Source organism: Oreochromis aureus, linkage group 18, assembly GCF_013358895.1.
Source record: "Oreochromis aureus strain Israel breed Guangdong linkage group 18, ZZ_aureus, whole genome shotgun sequence".
Taxonomy (NCBI): Eukaryota; Metazoa; Chordata; class Actinopteri; order Cichliformes; family Cichlidae; genus Oreochromis; species Oreochromis aureus.
This window is the reverse complement of record NC_052959.1, coordinates 37302836-37321329: the sequence shown is the minus strand read 5'-3', so window position 1 is coordinate 37321329 and position 18494 is coordinate 37302836. Positions and strand designations below refer to the sequence as shown.

The following is an 18494-nucleotide window of genomic DNA, read 5'->3' as shown; positions in this document are numbered from 1 at the left end:
ATCCTCTGCTGGAAGCTTCACTAAAGGTGCCAGTAAGAGAAAGATTGTACTGGTTTAATGGGAGATTTACACACTTTTCATTTCTTTCAATATCCTATAAAAAATACCTCCAGTTTCTTCAAACAGGAACACTCTGATGCTTCTTTACTGTTTCCTCTAAAACTCTTTCTTCATGACTGTCTGATGACTGAAAGCTCCCTTAACTCCATCCTAACAAACTACAGAAGTTTACAACCTCTGATTCACACAAGAATCAGAGGTTTAACAGTGTGTGTCTCCCTCTAGTGGATGTTGTGGAGTATTCTGTTGTCTTTGCTCCAAAGGTTTTTGTACAGAGGTTTGGTGTTTCCTGTCACTGTGGGCTGCAGAGCACAGTAGTACACAGCAGAGTCTGTCACTGCAGCAGAGGAGATCTCCAGATCTACACGTTTCTCTGTTTTGTCAATGTGAGCTGAGAATCCCGACACAGCTTCATGAACTGATCCTCCCTCTGTGATGTAGAGCAGAAACTCTGGTCTGGATCTCTGGTATTGTCGGTACCACTGGATATTGTAGATAGAACCATCATATGTACAGGTCAGGTTGATGTTTCCTCCCTCTGTAACAGCTTCTTCAGCACGTTCCTGCTTTATGCTGTTCATGGAGCCCAAAGCTGCAAATGAATGATTCATGTCAGTCAGTCTTTTTCTTTCTTTGTGAGCATAATGAGATGAAGAAATCTGCTAATAATAACTCTGATCAAATCTTGTCACAATGAGACTTTTCTGTGTTCTAACACTCACCTATGCAGTGAGAGAAAAGTACAAACAGGTAAAGGAACATGTTTCAGGTGTTGAAGTCACACAGCAGATGAACAAAGTTCAGCAGAATGAAAAGACTAAGCAGCCTCTCTGCTGCACAGCCTTCTCCTCAACATCAGGCTGTAGTTCTGCAGAAAGAGACCATCTCATTGGCTGAGTTCAGCATCAGTGGGTGGAGCCAGAGAGAAACCTGTTTAGGGTCTTTATGAACAGCAAAACATCTGCTGGTTGTTTTTACAGCTGTTCTTGTTGCATATGTGTTTCTTTCAGACTGACACATTTTGGAGGAGAGTATTTGAATTACTAATAAAAATAATAATTCCCTGAGATTTAGAGATAAATCTGTTCCTACACTGTTATTAACACTGGGAGCACTGAATGTATCCTGTTATGTTTTGGCTGTGATAGCTGAAGCTGCCATGAGAGAGTGTGTGGGAGATGAGAGAGAGTTTCCTCCACTTGTGTTGGTTTATGAGGAAGATGTGACCAGAACACAGTGACTGTTAAAGCAGGTGTTAGAAAAACGTATTATGTATGATACAACATCTTTGTTTAACACATGAAATATTGTGAGAAGTCAGAATGGTGTGTTGTGGCTCTTATCACATGTAACTGAAAGCACAGCAAGTTCCCAGGAGATACAACTCCTGAGAAAGTCCTCCTACACGTCTGTCCCAGGGTGATATGCAACATGCTACACACATCCTCTTTGTCTGTAGAAAAGCAGCTCGCTGAGACGTCCCCAGAGAGCGCTCGCACAAAGCTATGGTTGCTGCTGCTGCTCACTTGAAGTCACTAAAAGCTTTAAAGTCACATCTCTTGTGTTTCTCCATTTGTTGAAGAGTTGTTCCAACAGCTTGGTCCATTGAGCCGGACTCCACATCTGTCCTACTCATTCCAACAATGTCTGGAAGGTGAGGTCAGCAGCAAGGGAGGAGTAGGAGAGTGATGAGATCTGTAACTACATATACACTGGAGAACCAGAGGTGTGGAGAGCGATGGCCTGAATCCTACAACAGGTCGTAAGAGCGTAAGACTCATAAGACGGTCAGGGAGCACAGAGTGTGCACAGAAAATGACACATAATAACAGCACATAATGATAGTTATGATAGGAATCAAAAGAATAACAATAAGTACAAAAGGTCAAAGGTCACCAGTGTCTCCAGAGACTCAAAAGGGAAAACTGATGAACTAGCAGTGTAAACAAACTCAGGTGAAGTCATTTCATCAACAGTTTGGTCTTTTTGTCCAGCTTCCATGAGCTGGAGGATGCTCCCCAACCTGACTCCACTCTGTCTGTTCCACAAAGCAGCTGTAGGGTAGGTTGAGGTTGAGGCTAAACAGTAACACATGTAAGGCAGCCCCATCCATGGATTAATCACCAGAGTATGTTAGAGTTATCTGATGAACTGAAAATGTAAAGCTTGCATGTGACTCCCTTTATTTGAAGGAAACGATGTGAAGTTCAGATGAATTGTAGCCGATGATGCAGAGATCCATTCACTGATTTCCACCTTCACACCAACTGTGTAGTGCAGAGTAAAGACAGCAGAATCAGTGTACTGTCAGTGTAGAGGATGGAAATCAGCCAAGAAACATCTGCTTACGTCCATCCATCCATTCTCTTCCACTGAGCCAATTTAGGGGGGCGGGGCCATCCCAGCTACTGTAGGACGAGAGGCGGGGCACAGCCTGGACAGGTCACTGGTCTATGGCAGGGTAACACAGAGAGACACACAACCATTCACACTCACAGTCACACTTATGGGCAATTAAGAATCACCAGCTAACCCAACCCCACTAAGCGCATGTCTTTGGACTGTGGGAGGAAGCTGGAGCACACGGACAGCATCCTCGCAAACAGCTGCTCACATCTGGTTGAATTCACATTACAAAGAGCAGTGAAGCTCAGATCAGCTGATCACAGCCTGTACTTGAATCAAATCTACTGGAGCTCTCAGCAGAAATGATTGTGAGCTGTCATTCTTTTCCCCACACTGAGCCACTACAGCTGATTTTAGGGTTCCCACCTGCTGAATCCACTTCAACCTGTTCTCTGCTCATGTTCCTGTTAGAGGCACAGTCACTCTCTAAAGGAGCCAACAGAAAATAGAAATGTCTTTATTTTCCCCCTTTTTCTCTGCTCATGTTCGACTTCACTGATTCAATCTAAGAAAGTGATTTTATTATAATTCAGATTTACACTGAAATAAAGTTTGTGTTCCTGTGTGCTGATATCATTCATTTACATTAATGTAGCACAAGGTTCAGTTAACGCTGCACTTTTTCACTTTTGAGTAAAGAAGTCGATGAAACAAGTCCTGGATGTCTGTACTTTACCTACAACCACCTCTGTGGGATCAGTGATCAATCATTTATCATGTTGTTATTGATGAGTTTGATTTCTGTTGGAGATAAAGATGAAGATTTGTTATCAGTCCCTCTAGTGGATGTTGTGGAGTATTCTGTTGTCTTTGCTCCAAAGGTTTTTGTACAGAGTTTTGGTGTTTCCTGTCACTGTGGGCCTCACAGCACAGTAGTACACAGCAGAGTCTGACAGCTGAAGCTTCTGGATCTTCAGAGGAACTGATCTGATGCTGGAATCCAGTGTGGAGGAAAATCTCTCCTTGAACTCGTCGGCTGTGTTTCCATCATCCCCACTAAAACGACTCAGGAGGAATTTGGGGCTGTTGTTTCCATCCTGTTTGTACCAGAATAAAGTCGGGCCTGGGTCACTGGTTTCATATCTACATCCAAGTGTAACTGTGTCTCCTTCAGCAGCAATGACATCTCCTTGTTCCTGGATCACTTCGTCTTCTCCTTTACACTCTGAGGAAGAACAGAACATGCAGAGGAAGAGATGGATCAATAATTGATTGAAGGAACTGATCCTTAAGTTTACATATTTATGAGAAAAACTGATATAAAATTTCTCTGATGTAACATCATTTAAAATGATTTAAAGGTAAGATCATTCGAAAAGACATTTACTTTATAATACACAGTCTTCATCTCCTCGTCGTGTTGTGAATCGTGTGCAGAGGAAACATGTTGATGTTTGTATCTTACCAAAGAAAAGAGCAGCAAGAATAATCCACAGCCAATGTTCCATCTGTACAACAAGGTTTCAATCAACAGGAGAAACTAGCTGATGTTCAACATTCAGTCTGAGAATTGTTCTCTTCACAGCAGCACTTATTATTGACACAATGGTTGAACACAGTGCAGAAGGAGAGCACCGCCTACTGGATGATGTCGCCCTCTAGTGGAGCGTCTGTGGGTTTGCTGTCACTGTGGGCCTCAGCAGAGTCGATGACATTTACAGCTGGAACACTGATGAGCTCCATCAAACGTATCTGAAGGAGAGCATCAGTCATCTGATGGGCTCGTATGAGTTCCTGGTTACATTTATCTCTTCATGTAACAATTTTGGACTTAAAGAGATAAACCTGCTACACCTTTGATTTTACTTAAAGCATCAAACACAAAACAACAGATCTTATCCAATATGCTTAATCTAATGAATTTTATGCATTTTAAATGACTTTATTTGAATAACTGTTCTTGTTTCTTTGTTTTTGAACGTTCCTACAGTTGGTTTCTGGTTCATTTTGACATATTTGCCTCTCTTTTCTTCCACAAATAAATATTTTGTCCTGATAAGTTTCACACGTGATTGTGAACATCTCATATTTTCAAATATTGTCACGGCGACTGCGATGAGCCTTGTGGAAAATAATAAAGGAGGATCCAATCGCAGGCACGAATGAAGGTGAGAGGGTGGTTTAAACACAAAATGAAATGGACAAAACAGCAAACGGGACCGAAACTATCTAAACTGAGAACAACTAAACTACTGACACAAACCAGGACCTGAACATGAAGGAGGAGGAAGAGCGGAGGTGGCAGACGACGGACAGCAGGGAGACACGCAGATGAAGCAGGGTGGAAACGCAGACGGACCAGCGACTACAAACACAGAAGACGCGACTTAAATACACTCAGAGAAACACAGGGAGATTACACACAGGTGGTGGACACAGCTGGGAGACAAGAGGTAAAACTGAACACATTCACATGAGACGCAGACCTTCACAATAAAACAGGAAACAAGAAAACACTACACTGGGACGCAGACATGACACTGAGAGACAGACAGAAAATGACACATGGAACTTCAACTAAACCTGCAATAAACATGAGAGCACAAAACCTACGAACTAAACCCTAAACGAGAATAACCGAAACATAGATTCATAATCATCATCATAAGAAAAGAATCCAGAATGCCAAAACACACCAGAACATAACAACTCAAAATACTGGGTCCAACGGACCCAGAACCGTGACAGATATAAGCTGTGGGTGGAGATTGGTTGAGAGCTCAACCTTGAATCTAAACATCTTTTAAGTCTTTAACTTTGAGTGTTTTGTGTGTTTCGCTTGATGTGCAGTAGTGGAGAGAAAGCTACAGTGAAGACGATGTTACTGAAATTGTTGTCAGCTGATTATTTTATGTACAGGTACTAATCAGTGTTTCCCCGCTAAAGATGGCGCCGGGTGTCATGGCATGCCGTCTCTCGGTTCTGAAAAGTTTATGGCAGGATGCTGTTAGGTTTTTGTATTGTTTATTGCCATTTATGCTTAGAAATATTTACTCATATATGCTTAGAAGTATATAATCATTTGTAGATTGAAAGAATGTCTCATCCTAGGAGGTCTGTAACAACTCTGTGTAGCATGAAGAGGGGAGTGCGTTCACTCCTCTTCAGAGTGTTCTGGCATAGATCACACACCTCCTAGGAGAGGTCGTATTTTCTCTTGCTGATATATGGTATAGCAAACATACGTATATCTGTTTGAGTCTAAGAGCCTTTTGTTCAGATGTACCGCTAGACTCCTGGCACCAGCTTTGGGGAGTCACACACACACACACACACACACAGGGTATTCTTTGTTCACATGTATACCTATGTAAGAGATTATATGTTAATGAACCTATGCATATTCATGTAACCACAATAAAAGAGCAGTGTTACGGGGGAGCGGACAAGAGCAACTGGGGTCAAGCGAAGGAACGGCGCCTGTCCAGTTCTCTCCCGTGCACGTGAAACATAAAGAACTTGCCTACTCGTGTCTTGCTTGCTGTGTAATTACATTGCCTTCAACGTTCCAGCGAATAGGTTCAAGCTACAAACCTATCAATGCAGCCCATGAATAAATATGAATTTCGACACCCTTTATATATTGTGTTTATAGTGGTGTCCCTGCTAGCTTTTAAAACCCCACACCCTGTTGGTGTATGAGCGACAGACACTTCTTAATATCCATGACTCACTGCTGATGCTCCCCTGTGTTAGCCATCGATTTGGAAGACTCTCGCCGCCTCTGGCGTCAGTACTGGAGGAACTGCAACGACGTGATCCACCCGGAATCCTTCGAGACGGAAGCGCTAGAGAAGTGGACGTATACGTGCCACGTGCTCTGGGAAGCGTGTGCGGATCAGACCTTTGATGCGGCGACTCCTCGCCATCAGAGATCCTGGCTGTTTAGAACTTTTCTCTACCCTCAAACAGCGCTGCCTTCTTGCTGTTTATCCAACGTCATCGAAGCATGCTCAACTGACGCAGTGTTATTGGTCGCCATGCCGACTGGATACGAGGGGAGGTGGAGCAAATATAAACAACTTGCAATTACTGCATATCCAACCCGCTACCATGGATGGGCAGAGAGTTAAGCTGTGAGATCTTTATAGAATAGAATAGAATGCCTTTATTGTCACTATACAGTTGTACAATGACATACAGAGCATCTCCTACTCAGTGCAAACATGCTGGGGGTGGGGGGGCACAGCTCTGCAGCACTATATACATATGAACAGAGAAAAAATATATAAAATGTGCAAATATACAAACCAGTTTTAAAAAGTAATATGTAATAAATACTGTTATGTATATACAGTTGGGTTAATGCACATACAATTTGGTGGGTGGGGTGGGGTGGGGGGGCTGTGTTATCAGTGAATATGTGAGTTAAGGCTGGTTATGGCTTTTGGGATGAAACTGTTCTTGAATCTGTGGGTTTTGTGCTGATGCACCTGCAGCACTTCTCTGAGAAAAGCTGGCTGAAGAGGTCAAAGCCAGGGTGGGAGCTGTCCTTGATGATGTTTGCTGCTCTGCTGAGGCAGCGGGAGGAATAAATGTCCATCAGGGAGGGGAGAGGACAGCCGATGATTTTTTGTGGTGCCTTAACTACACTCTGAAGCCTCACTCTATCCGCCTTGGTGCAGCTGCCGTACCATACTGTGATGCAGTAGGTTAGCAGGCTCTCAATGGACGAGCAATAGAAAGTCAGCAGCAGGTTGGAGTTCAGCTTGTACTTCCTGAGGACTCTCAGGAAGTGCAGCCGCTGTTGGGCCTTCTTGACGACCGCTGAGATGTTTTCTGTCCAGGAGATGTCAGCAGAGACGAGGACACCAAGGAACCGGAAGGTGTGGACCCTCTCCACACACTCCCCGTTGATGTAGAGGGGGGCTAAGTCAGTGCTGTGCCTCCTGAAGTCAACAAGGAGCTCTTTGGTTTTCTTAGTGTTCAGTGCCAGGTTGTTCTCTGAACACCATGCTGCCAACTTCAGGACTTCCTCTCTGTACTCTGCCTCGTCTCCCTTCGAGATGAGTCTGACTACCGTGGTGTCATCAGCAAACTTGATGATGAGGTTGTTGTTGTGGGTCGAACTGCAGTCGTGGGTGTAGAGAGAACAGGAGGGGGCTCAGCACACAGCCCTGTGGGGAGCCGGTGCTCAGTGTGCGAGTGGAGATGAGGGCTGAGCCTCACAGTTTGGGGCCGGTTTGTGAGAAAGTCCTTTATCCAGGCACATGTGAGAGGAGGGAGGCCAAGAGTGACCAGTTTGGTGATGAGGATGTCCGGGATGATTGTATTAAAGGCTGAGCTGTAGTCCACGAAGAGCATTCGGACGTAGCTCTGCCGCTGCTCTAGGTGACTCAGCACAGAGTGGAGGGCTGTGGCGATGGCGTCTTCTGTGGATCTGTTTGCACGGTATGCAAACTGGTGGGGGTCGAATTCTGGGGGGAGGTAATCCTTGATGTGCTGAAGGACTAGTCTCTCAAAGCATTTCATGATTACCGGTGTGAGGGCCACAGGGCGGGAATCGTTCAGGCTGGAGATGGGAGACTTCTTCGGCACTGGGATGATTGTGGCTGATTTTAGACAGGATGGGATGGCTGCCTGACCCAGTGAGAGGCTGAAGATCCTTGTGAAAATGGGAGTGAGCAGGTGGGCACATGCTCTTATCACCTTGCCAGGTACTCCGTCTGGACCGGCCGCCTTCCTGGGGTTCACTGCTAGGAGCACACGTCTGACATCGTGCTCCGTTACAGTGAGTGGAGCGGTGCAGGAACCAGGTGAGGATGAGGATGGGAGCAGGGCTGAAGCAGATGAGTGCTGCTGTTGTGGTTTTTCAAAGTGGGCGAATAATCTGTTCATTTCCTCTGCCAGCTGCACACTCGGGTTTTCTGTTTTCGCAGTGCTGCCTCTGTGGTTGATGATGTCTATTATTCCCTGCCACACCTCCCGTGTGTTGTTGCTGGACAGCTGGGACTCAGCATAGCGGGCTCAGAGGAGTGAGCGGACCTCGCTGGTCATCCAGGGTTTTTGGTTTGGGAAAACCCGAATGCTTTTGTCTACAGTCACATTTGCAATACAGAACTTGATGTAGTCCAGTACGGATCCTGTGAAAGTTTCTAGGTCCTGGTGTTCAAATATGTCCCAGTCTGTCTGTGTGAAGCAGTCCCGTAGTTTGGAGAGAGCATTTTCAGGCCAGGTTGTAACCGTCTTTGTGGTGGACCTGGCACTGCGTCTGAGGGGGGTGTAGGCTGGGGGGAGCGGGAGGGAGAGGTGGTCGGACTGGCAGAGGTGGGGGAGGGGTATGGCTCTACATGCATGCTTGATGTTGGAGTAAACATGGTCTAGAGTGTTCTCTCCTCCGGTGGGACATTTGACATGCTGATAGAACTTTGGGAGTACAGTCTGAACACCGTCCGGGTGGGTCAGCTGCTGTTCGTTAATGGTGTTCAGCAGGACAGAGAGCGCCATGTTTACGTTGGCATTGGGTGGAATGAGATGATCACTGCTGTTAGCTCTCTCGGTAGAAAAAAAGGCCTACATCTTACTGACATATACTCAAGGTTCGGGGAGCAGTGACTGTTTATGATTGTCCCGTTGTTGCACCACAGCTTTCATGCATGTAGATAAAGCCTCGATCATCAAAGACTGTTTTAAATGCAACCAGATACAAAGTCCTGGTGGTTTTACCTCATTTGAATCCCAGCTCCCGACTTTAAGCTGTCCCGTGGTTCTAATTATAGTCATCTATCGTCCACGTAAATATAATGACTTGTTCATTTCTGAATTCTCAGACTTCTTGACATGTTTAATGGCTCACTATGAAAGGATTCTTGTAGCGGGTGACTTTAATATTCATCTATGTTGCGAGGATAAAACCCAGGTCAAAGATTTCTTGAATATGATTGGTTCCCTAAACTTTACACAATTTGTGTCTGGGCCCACACGTAAGGCCCACCCTAGACCTTGTCCTGGGTTATGGACTGAATGTATCTGTGACTGAAACTTGTGTTCTACCTGTTTTAGACCATTTAGCAATTTTATTTGATATTTTAATTCCTAAATCTGCAGCTTCTGAGAGGGAAAATTGCCCCTCAGGTCATCTCGTCACATTAACCCTGAAGCGTTGCTTAAAGTTAATTTACATCTAACTGATGTGTTGGATCCCATTTTTATCCATGTGTGGACACTTTGACTGTGAACTTTAACCCTAGAGTACTATTGCTATAAATAGTAACACAATCACTAATGCCGGGTGATTTTTACTCGATGACCAACAAAAAGTACTTGTCATCAAAATATGACAACACATGACAAATCAGAGTGATCTGATTTTACTTTCAACTGTGCCATGTTTAACAAACTGAAAAAAGTGTCTTCGGTGACCCTAAAATAATGCTCCAAAATTACAGAAAAATCAGGAATTCAAGAAGAAAAAAAATTCCTTAAAAAAAAAAGTAATGACACTGGAAAGCTGGTCCTTGATCCACCCATTCCTGGGACTTTTGAGACTTCCCTGGTGAAGGCACAGTGTCCTCGACACACAAATCACCCAGCGATAGTGTTCTAGGGTTAATAATGCACTTCTTGAACTGTTGGACTCTGTTGCTCCTGTAAAGAAGTTAAAATGTCATAAAAGGAACCCTACAGCCTGGCTCAATGAGGAACTGATGACTTTAAGAAGAAATTGTAGAAAAGCCGAGCGTCACTGGTGATGTTCCAGATTAGAAATATTTCTCCAGACTTGGGAAGACACTTTGTCTTTTTTTTTTTCAATCATCAACGTCTGCAGCAAAAGCAAATTATTTCTCAAATGTCATTGTGAGTCATCAGCATAACTCAAAACTTTTACTCAACACTGTGTCGCAACTTACAGAAAGTAATTCAACTCTCTGCTGTTCAAATTTGACAGCTCATGACTTTCTTATGTTTTTCAGAAACAGGGCTGAAACACTTAGAAATCAGATTACTCCCTCCTCAAGCTGTTCATTAGACTACTCAGCTGATTTGTCCGTCTGTGTTGATCAAGTGTTCTCTGACTTCAAGGTTATTTCCCTGTCTGGATTCACTAAGGTTGTAAACGCAGCTCGTTCTTTACCAGCCTGGGCTATAAAGGAACTGTGGTCACTTTTAGGACCCTACGTTCTGTTTCTTTTAAATTATTAATTGACGACCGGAATCTTCCCTGCCTGTTTTAAATCAGCTGTGGGAGTCTTGAAAAAGCCTGGACTGGATGTTGAAATGGTTGAAAACCATAGGCTCATCTCACATCTGTCTTTTTTTGTCTAAAGTCTTTGAAAAAGTTGTTTTTAAGCAGCTCACTGAGCATCTGTCAACAAACAACCTGTTTGAGCCATTTCACTCTGCTAGACCAAACCACTCCACAGAAACAGCTTTAGTCAAAGTGGTAAATGATCTGCTGGTAAATGCAGACAATGATCGCACCTCAGTTTTATTACCGCTACATCTACGTGCTGTGTTTGACACTGTGGATCGCTGCATTTTATTGGATAGGCTTGAACATTTTATCGGAGTCACAGCAAATGTTTTAACATAGCTGAGATCCTCCCTGTCTGGGAGATCTCAGTCTGTTAGTTACAGTCTGAGACCTGTGCAGGGAGCCATGGGGGCCCTCAGGGCTCTGTACTCGGCCCATTGCTGTTTCTCTGTATCTGCTGCCTTGTGTTCTTCTTCTACGTTCTTTTAATGTAACCTTTCATTGTTACGCTGATGACCTGCAGCTTTATGTTCCTTTAACCACTGGAAACTGTGCTAACGTGACTCGATTAGAAGCTTGTCTATCTGCAATTATGAGCTGGTTATCTGATCATTTCCTGCTTCTTAATACTGATAAGACAGATTTGATGGTCACTGGACCAAAAAAATTTCAGTACTTGTCCCAAAATTTCCCAGTGAAAATTGATGACTGTGTCATAAACTGCAGGAACAAGGTAATGAACTTGGGCGTGTGGTTTGACACGGTGCTCTCCTTAGAATCTCATGTTAAAGAGACAACAAGGACTGCCTGTTATCACCTAAGGAACTTTGCTAAAATCAGACAAGTTTTATCACTTGACACTGCAGAGGTTCTTATCTACGCATTTGTGTTGCATTGATTATTGTAACGCTCTTCTTTCTGGGTAACCGAAGAAAAGTTTTAGAGGTTTACAGATGTTACAAAATGCAGCTGCTCGTATTTTATCCAAAACTGGGAAATTTGAGCCCATTACACCAGTACTGAAATCTCTTCACTGGTTGCCTTGTCAGGTTCAAGCTGATTTTAAGGTCCTGTTGCTCACCTACAAGGCTTTAAATGGTTTGGCACCTTCATATCTCTCTGAGCTTTTGCACCTCTATGTTCCTTCCCGTCCTCTCTGATCTCAGGATACTGGCCTTCTAAAAGTAAAACATTAAAAAAGATTATTGGGAAGAGAGCTTTTTCTTTTTGTGCCATATTTTTATGGAACAACGTCTGCTGTAAATGTCCAATCAGAACACAGAGGAGAAACTGTATGTATGACATCACACAAAGAGGTGATTCTTACAAAAATAAGGAAAAGTTTAAACCACGAAGGAGAAAATGTGAGAATACCAAAGTAAATCTTTCAGCTGTAAAACATCATTTAATGCACCAACAATGTTGGGAGTTTATTACTAGTTATTTTATTTGATTTCAGATGCTTTTTACACACATCATCACTAAATAAGGAAAAAAGTGTCTTAATTGTGTCTGAACGTTCCTACAGTTGGTTTGTGGTTGATGTGGATTTGCTGCTCATGTGAATCCTCCCACAGTGTTTCATTAGCAGCTGTAACCACAGTGACTCTGATAAAACAGGAATTAGCAGAATCCATCTGATATGAAGCTGTGCTTTGAATACCACTTCCCTCCTCTTTGAAGAGTAGTCAGATATCTGTGTTCAGGTTTTTGTACAGCCTCTTCTACACTTTGTATCACTGTGTTTCTAGAGCACAGTAGTAGAGAGCTGTGTCTGCCAGGGTTAGGGCTGTTATGGTCAGAGTAGTTGATGTAGGAGATGTTTCTGAGTCATATCGTTTGTCAGGAATATATTCACCCAAGTTTCCTTTGGCTCCTTTCCTGAGAATAAACTGAGGAGCCTGAAGGTCCGAATGATGTTTGTACCAGTGAAGCCAAACATAACTATCATCTGTCTCATAGTTACATCTGAGTTTGACAGATTTTCCTTCTATTTTAGTGACTTCAGTTTGTTGAGGAGTGATTGAGTCTCCAGCTGTGAGTCCTGGAAAAGAAGAGAAAATGAAGCCATCAGACTAACATTGTCCATGAGGCTGAGTATCTGTGAGTATTACTGTGTTTTTTTAAACACATTTTACTGCTGATTTCTCTGAAGTTTCTCTGATTTCACAATTGAAATATTTTCTGTTTAATCATCACTCCAAACTTGAGCTCAAAGAAAGTCCAAACTGGATCTGTAACGCTGTAAACATGTCTTTGAATTTCAGGTGTTCCTGTCAGAAACATACGTACCTACGAGAGCTGCAAAGATCCAAATCACAGCCAGTTTTTCCATGTTTCCAGAGGAGAAATGTTGGAAGTGATGTTCACTGGGAGTTAGCTGTGAGTGGTCTGATGTTCACAGCTGGAGTCAGACAGGTTTCTGCAGTCAGGAGGAGGAGGAGGCTCACATCACATTAACTTCACCTGAAGCTCTTCATCACAGCTGTGTGATATGTGTTAGTCTGTATCCTTACAAAGGTGTGTGGCTCCCTCTAGTGGATGTTGTGGAGTATTCTGTTGTCTTTGCTCCAAAGGTTTTTGTACAGAGTTTTGGTGTTTCCTGTCACTGTGGGCCTCACAGCACAGTAGTACACAGCAGAGTCTGTCACTGCAGCAGAGGAGATGCTCATCTTGATTTCTGTTCCCTCCACTTGAATCTTCAATCCAGGAACTTTTTTTTCTCCTACTGACCCTGAAGGTGAGTGTGAGATCAGGAGCTCTGGTGTTTTTCCTGGATGTTGTCGATACCAGAAGAAATAAGTAGCACCTGTGGTGTATTTGTAGGACAGAGTAACTGTGCTGCCTTCTACACTGGACTCTTCATCTTTGACTGGACTGAGGTCTTCACATGTGACACCTGGTGGAAGAGATAAATGTTAGAATTGTTTCAGTGGATAATCGACATTCATATAAAGATTTCATTGAACATAGTTTCCTGTGTAGGTGAGCATACCTGTGAGAGTGAGAAGAATCAGAGGAAACACACAGTGATGTAATGACAGCATGTTGAGGAACATAAAGTTTGTTTTGTGTTGAACTCTGTTGAATGTGGAGGTTTTTCTCTCTTCTATAGTTCAGTAACAGCTCAGCTCCTCCCTGAATCTCTGCTCCTCCTCTCTGCTCTCAGTCACTCCTCCTCCTGTGGTTAACACACTTTATGACCAAAATGATTTAAGGGAGCCGTGTGACACGTCACACAAGCAGAAGTCACATTAACGATGTAGACAGAGTCAGAGAGTCGGTGATACTCACACAGTTAAAAAGTCTGAAACTTGAGACATTTGGAGAAAAATGTGTAAGAAGTCCTGAATTCAAGAAACATCTCAGAATAGTTTGTGTATGTTGGGAAGGATTTTTGTTCACAACTGTTTGTTCAAATGAAGCATCATCTTATTTGATTGGATCTTAAAACACAAACCTGAGAGACGTCATGTCTGTGGACACGACACGCAGGATTGTTGTGGTGCAGCAGCAGTCCCAGTTACTGCTGACACTTTTGGACACAACATTTGTTTGACTTTGTGGCTCTTTGGTCAGTTTGATGGTGCGTGATCCAACAGGAAATAATTCATTTACTTTAAGTTACTTTGCAGTTTATTTAAATGCTTCACTTGTATTAGACTACGATGTATATTTGAATGTTTTCATGACCCTTTGGGTGCAGATGTAATCCTTCTTTATTAATAACTGAACGTCTGAGCCATTTTGATTATTTTGTCCAGTTTAACAGCTCAGCTGCAGAAGGCTGAACATTATGGGCTGTGATGAAACTGCTGCACGGACAGGAATGAAATGGTTGAAGAAAACAAGTTTTCTAATTATTTTAATTATTGTAATTAATTATTTAATCTTTACTTTAAACAGAACCACACACAAGAACCTGAAGAAGCTAGCAGAACTTAAAGAAATAAGGCAACTGTACCACAGTGGGGAATCGCTGAAAAGAATATATCAATGGGCCAATAGGTTCGACTACAGCAGCACAGGGTTGTGTTTAAATGAGACACAGAGACATGAATGTTACTCAAAAGAACCAGTCGGCTTTAGTGAAATAAACCACAGGTTTGACAAACACAGGTTAAGGTACTTTACAATTGTAGAAAGAAAACTTACAAAAAAAATGAAAGAAAACTAAAACACATAAAACTAAAATAGTGACTTGGCCAAGTGTTACCTTTGGGTTTTCAGTGTTGGGTGCACCATGACTCCTTAACTGTTACGGAAAACAGATCATTCAAACTCAATGTCCTTTCAAATGAAAATCTCACACACCTTTCACACCTTTCACATGTGGAGAATGTTCTACACAACAGCTTATTATTCAAAGTCCCAAATAAAACATGTCCAAGGGGTAAAGTCCAAAGATTCCCAGGGTGTGAAAGAAAATAGTGACGAGAAAATGTCAGTCAGTGGTCTCATGTATAACCAGCTGTGTGGGAAAGTGTGAGTGATACAGTCCTACCACACCGCAAGGTGCAGCAGATCATCAAGTGGAAAAGACAAGGACACTGTACACAGCAGAATAATGAAAGCAACATAAAAGCAAGCAGTTTACACAATCATAAAAGCATAAAACATAAAACAAATTTAAAATAGCAGAGTGGAGAGGTTATGTGGGATAAGCTATTTTGAACAAGTGAGTTTTGAGTTGGGCCTTAAAAAGAGAGAAGGAAGAGATATTGCTTAAATCAGGAGGTCGGGAACTCCAGAGTGGAGGAGCAGAGGAGCTGAAAGCCCCACGGTGGCAAGACGGGGGGAGGGGACAGAGAGAGAAAGAGAAGAAGACGATCTGCTAGATCGCCAGTAGTGTCAGTAGAAGACAAGAAGGATTACATTGACTGGAGGAATCCACCTCAGGAACAAAAACCTGACCTGTCAACAGACAGGGTCAGGAGAGCAATTCAAATATTAATTATGCTGTTGTAGCAATTAAAATACTCAAATTTGCAAAAATAAATCATCGCTCTCATACAACTATGGATTACCTCAATATACTGTCAAAACTCTTTTTTTAATTGTAAAACAAACACTTCCAAATACAGTATGAAAACATTACACCTTACTGATCAAACTAAGTTACTGCATATGCAACAATTATTACTCAAAACAATTTAGATGAATTCAGTTTCTCAACAATAAAGTGCAAAACAGACTAAAACTGAGACATACAGTATGTGCTCACCAATCTCAGTGCATCATGGCCAAAGACAATGGTATGGTGTCTCTCGGTCTGAATATGCAGGGATCTAAATAACGTAACAGGGCATGTTTTTTTACTCTTTCATGACAGTAATACGACGTCCCAATGTGAATACAAATAAACAAAAATTACACTTTAAGTGTTACCTTACTTCTGTAAGCAGATTGAGATGAACTTTCAGGCAGTTGATAATTTGGCAGCAGGAGGTGGGAATTCACAAATTAACAGACAACGCCACCCTGGGAATTTCACCCAGAGAATACTGGATAGAAGTAATACTAATTCAATTCAATTCAATTCAATTCAATGTTATTTATATAGCGCCAAATCACAACAAAAGTCACCTCAAGGCACTTTATATTGTACAGTAGATACAGAGAAAAACCCAACAATCATATGACCCCCTATGAGCAAGCACTTTGGCGACAGTGGGAAGGAAAAACTCCCTTTAACAGGAAGAAACCTCCGGCTGAACCAGGCTCAGGGAGGGCGGGGCCATCTGCTGCGACCGGTTGAGGTGAGAGAAGGAAGACAGGATAAAGACATGCTGTGGAAGAGAGACAGAGATTAATAACAGATATGATTCGATGCAGAGAGGTCTATTAACACATAGTGAGTGAGAAAGGTGACTGGAAAGGAAAAACTCAATGCATCATGGGAATCCCCGGCAGCCTCGTCTATTGCAGCATAACTAAGGGAGGATTCAGGGTCACCTGGTCCAGCCCTAACTATATGCTTTAGCAAAAGGAAAGTTTGAAGCCTAATCTTGAAAGTAGAGATAGTGTCTGTCTCCCGAATCCAAACTGGAAGCTGGTTCCACAGAAGAGGACCTGAAAACTGAAGGCTCTGCCTCCCATTCTACTTTTAAATACTCTAGGAACAACAAGTAAGCCTGCAGTGTGAGAGCGAAGTGCTCTAATAGGGTGATATGGTACTACAAGGTCATTAAGATAAGATGGGGCCTGATTATTTAAGACCTTGTATGTGAGGAGCAGGATTTTGAATTCAATTCTGGATTTAACAGGAAGCCAATGAAGGGAAGCCAATACAGGAGAAATCTGCTCTCTCTTTCTAGTCCCTGTCAGGACTCTTGCTGCAGCATTTTGGATCAGCTGAAGGCTTTTCAGGGAGTTTTAGGACATCCTGATAATAAAGAATTACAGTAGTCCAGCCTGGAAGTAATGAATGCATGAACTAGTTTTTCAGCGTCACTCTGAGACAGGATATTTCTAATTTTAGAGATGTTGCGCAAATGGAAGAAAGCAGTCTTACATATTTGTTTAATATGTGCATTGAAGGACATGTCCTGGTCAAAAATGACTCAAGGTTCCTCACAGCATTACTGGAGGCCAAGGTAATGCCATCCAGAGTAAGAATCTGCTTAGATACCATATTTCTAAGATTTTCAGGGCCGAGTACAATAACCTCAGTTTGATCTGAATTAAGAAGCAGAAAGTTAGCGGCCATCCAGGTCTTTATGTCTTTAAGACATTCCTGCAGTTTAACTAATTGGTGTGTGTTACCTGGCTTCATGGATAGATAGAGCTGCGTGTCATCTGCATAGCAGTGAAAATTTATGCTGTCTTCTAATGATGCTGCCTAAGGGAAGCATGTATAATGTAAACAGAATTGGTCCTAGCACTGAACCCTGTGGAACACCATAATTCACCTTAGTGTCTGAAGAGGACTCTCCATTTACATGTACAAATTGGAGTCTATTAGATAGATATGATACAAACCACTGCAGTGCAGTACCTGTAATACCTACAGCATGTTCTAATCGCTCTAATAGGATATTATGGTCAACAGTATCGAGCGCTGCACTAAGGTCTAGCAGGACAAGCACAGAGATGAGTCCACTGTCAGAGGCCATAAGAAGATCATTTGTAACCTTCACTAAAGCTGTTTCTGTGCTGTGATGAGCTCTGAAACCTGACTGAAACTCTTCAAAAAAGCCATTCCTCTGCAGATGATCTGTTAGCTGTTTGACAACTACTCTTTCAAGGATGTTTGATATGAAAGGAAGGTTGGAGATTGGCCTATAATTAGCTAAGACAGCTGGGTCTAGAGATGCTTTTTAAGTAAAGGTTTAACTACAGCCAGCTTGAAGGCCTGTGGTACATAGCCGATTATTAGAGATAGGCTGATCATATTTAAGATTGAAGAATTAATTAATGGCAGGACTTCTTTGAGCAGTTTTGTAGGAATGGGGTCTAAAAGACACGTTGATGGTTTGGAGGAATTAATTATTGAAGTTAACTCAGAAAGATCAATTGGAGAAAAAGAGTCTAACTTAACATCGATGGTACTAAAAGTAGCTGTAGATAATATTACATCTGTGGGATGATTATTGGTAATTTTTTCTCTAATGATAAAAAATTTTATTTGTGAAGAAGTTCATGAAGTCATTACTAGTTAACGTTAAAGGGATTGTTGGCTCAGTAGAGCTCTGACTGTTTGTCAGCCTGGCTACAGTGCTGAAGAGAAACCTGGGGTTGTTCTTATTTTCTTCAATCAGTGACGAATAGTAAGATGTTCTGGCTTTGCGGAGGGCTTTCTTATAAAGCAGCAAACTATTTCTCCAGGCTAAAT

The 18494-nt window shown here is 42.4% G+C and overlaps 3 gene segments (V, D, J or C); all 3 read right to left on the bottom strand.

Annotated features, from left to right (window-relative positions):
* On the bottom strand, positions 1 to 976 carry LOC120434411. The segment is given in 2 exon segments: positions 1 to 652; positions 783 to 976. Coding segments are annotated over 2 exon segments (411 nt in total).
* A 760-nt stretch (positions 977 to 1736) lies between these two features.
* LOC120434406 lies at positions 1737 to 4055 on the bottom strand. The segment is given in 2 exon segments: positions 1737 to 3631; positions 3872 to 4055. Coding segments are annotated over 2 exon segments (429 nt in total).
* Positions 4056 to 13194: 9139 nt separating this feature from the next.
* Positions 13195 to 13782, bottom strand: LOC120434407. The segment is given in 2 exon segments: positions 13195 to 13559; positions 13656 to 13782. Coding segments are annotated over 2 exon segments (429 nt in total).
* Positions 13783 to 18494: the final 4712 nt, after the last annotated feature.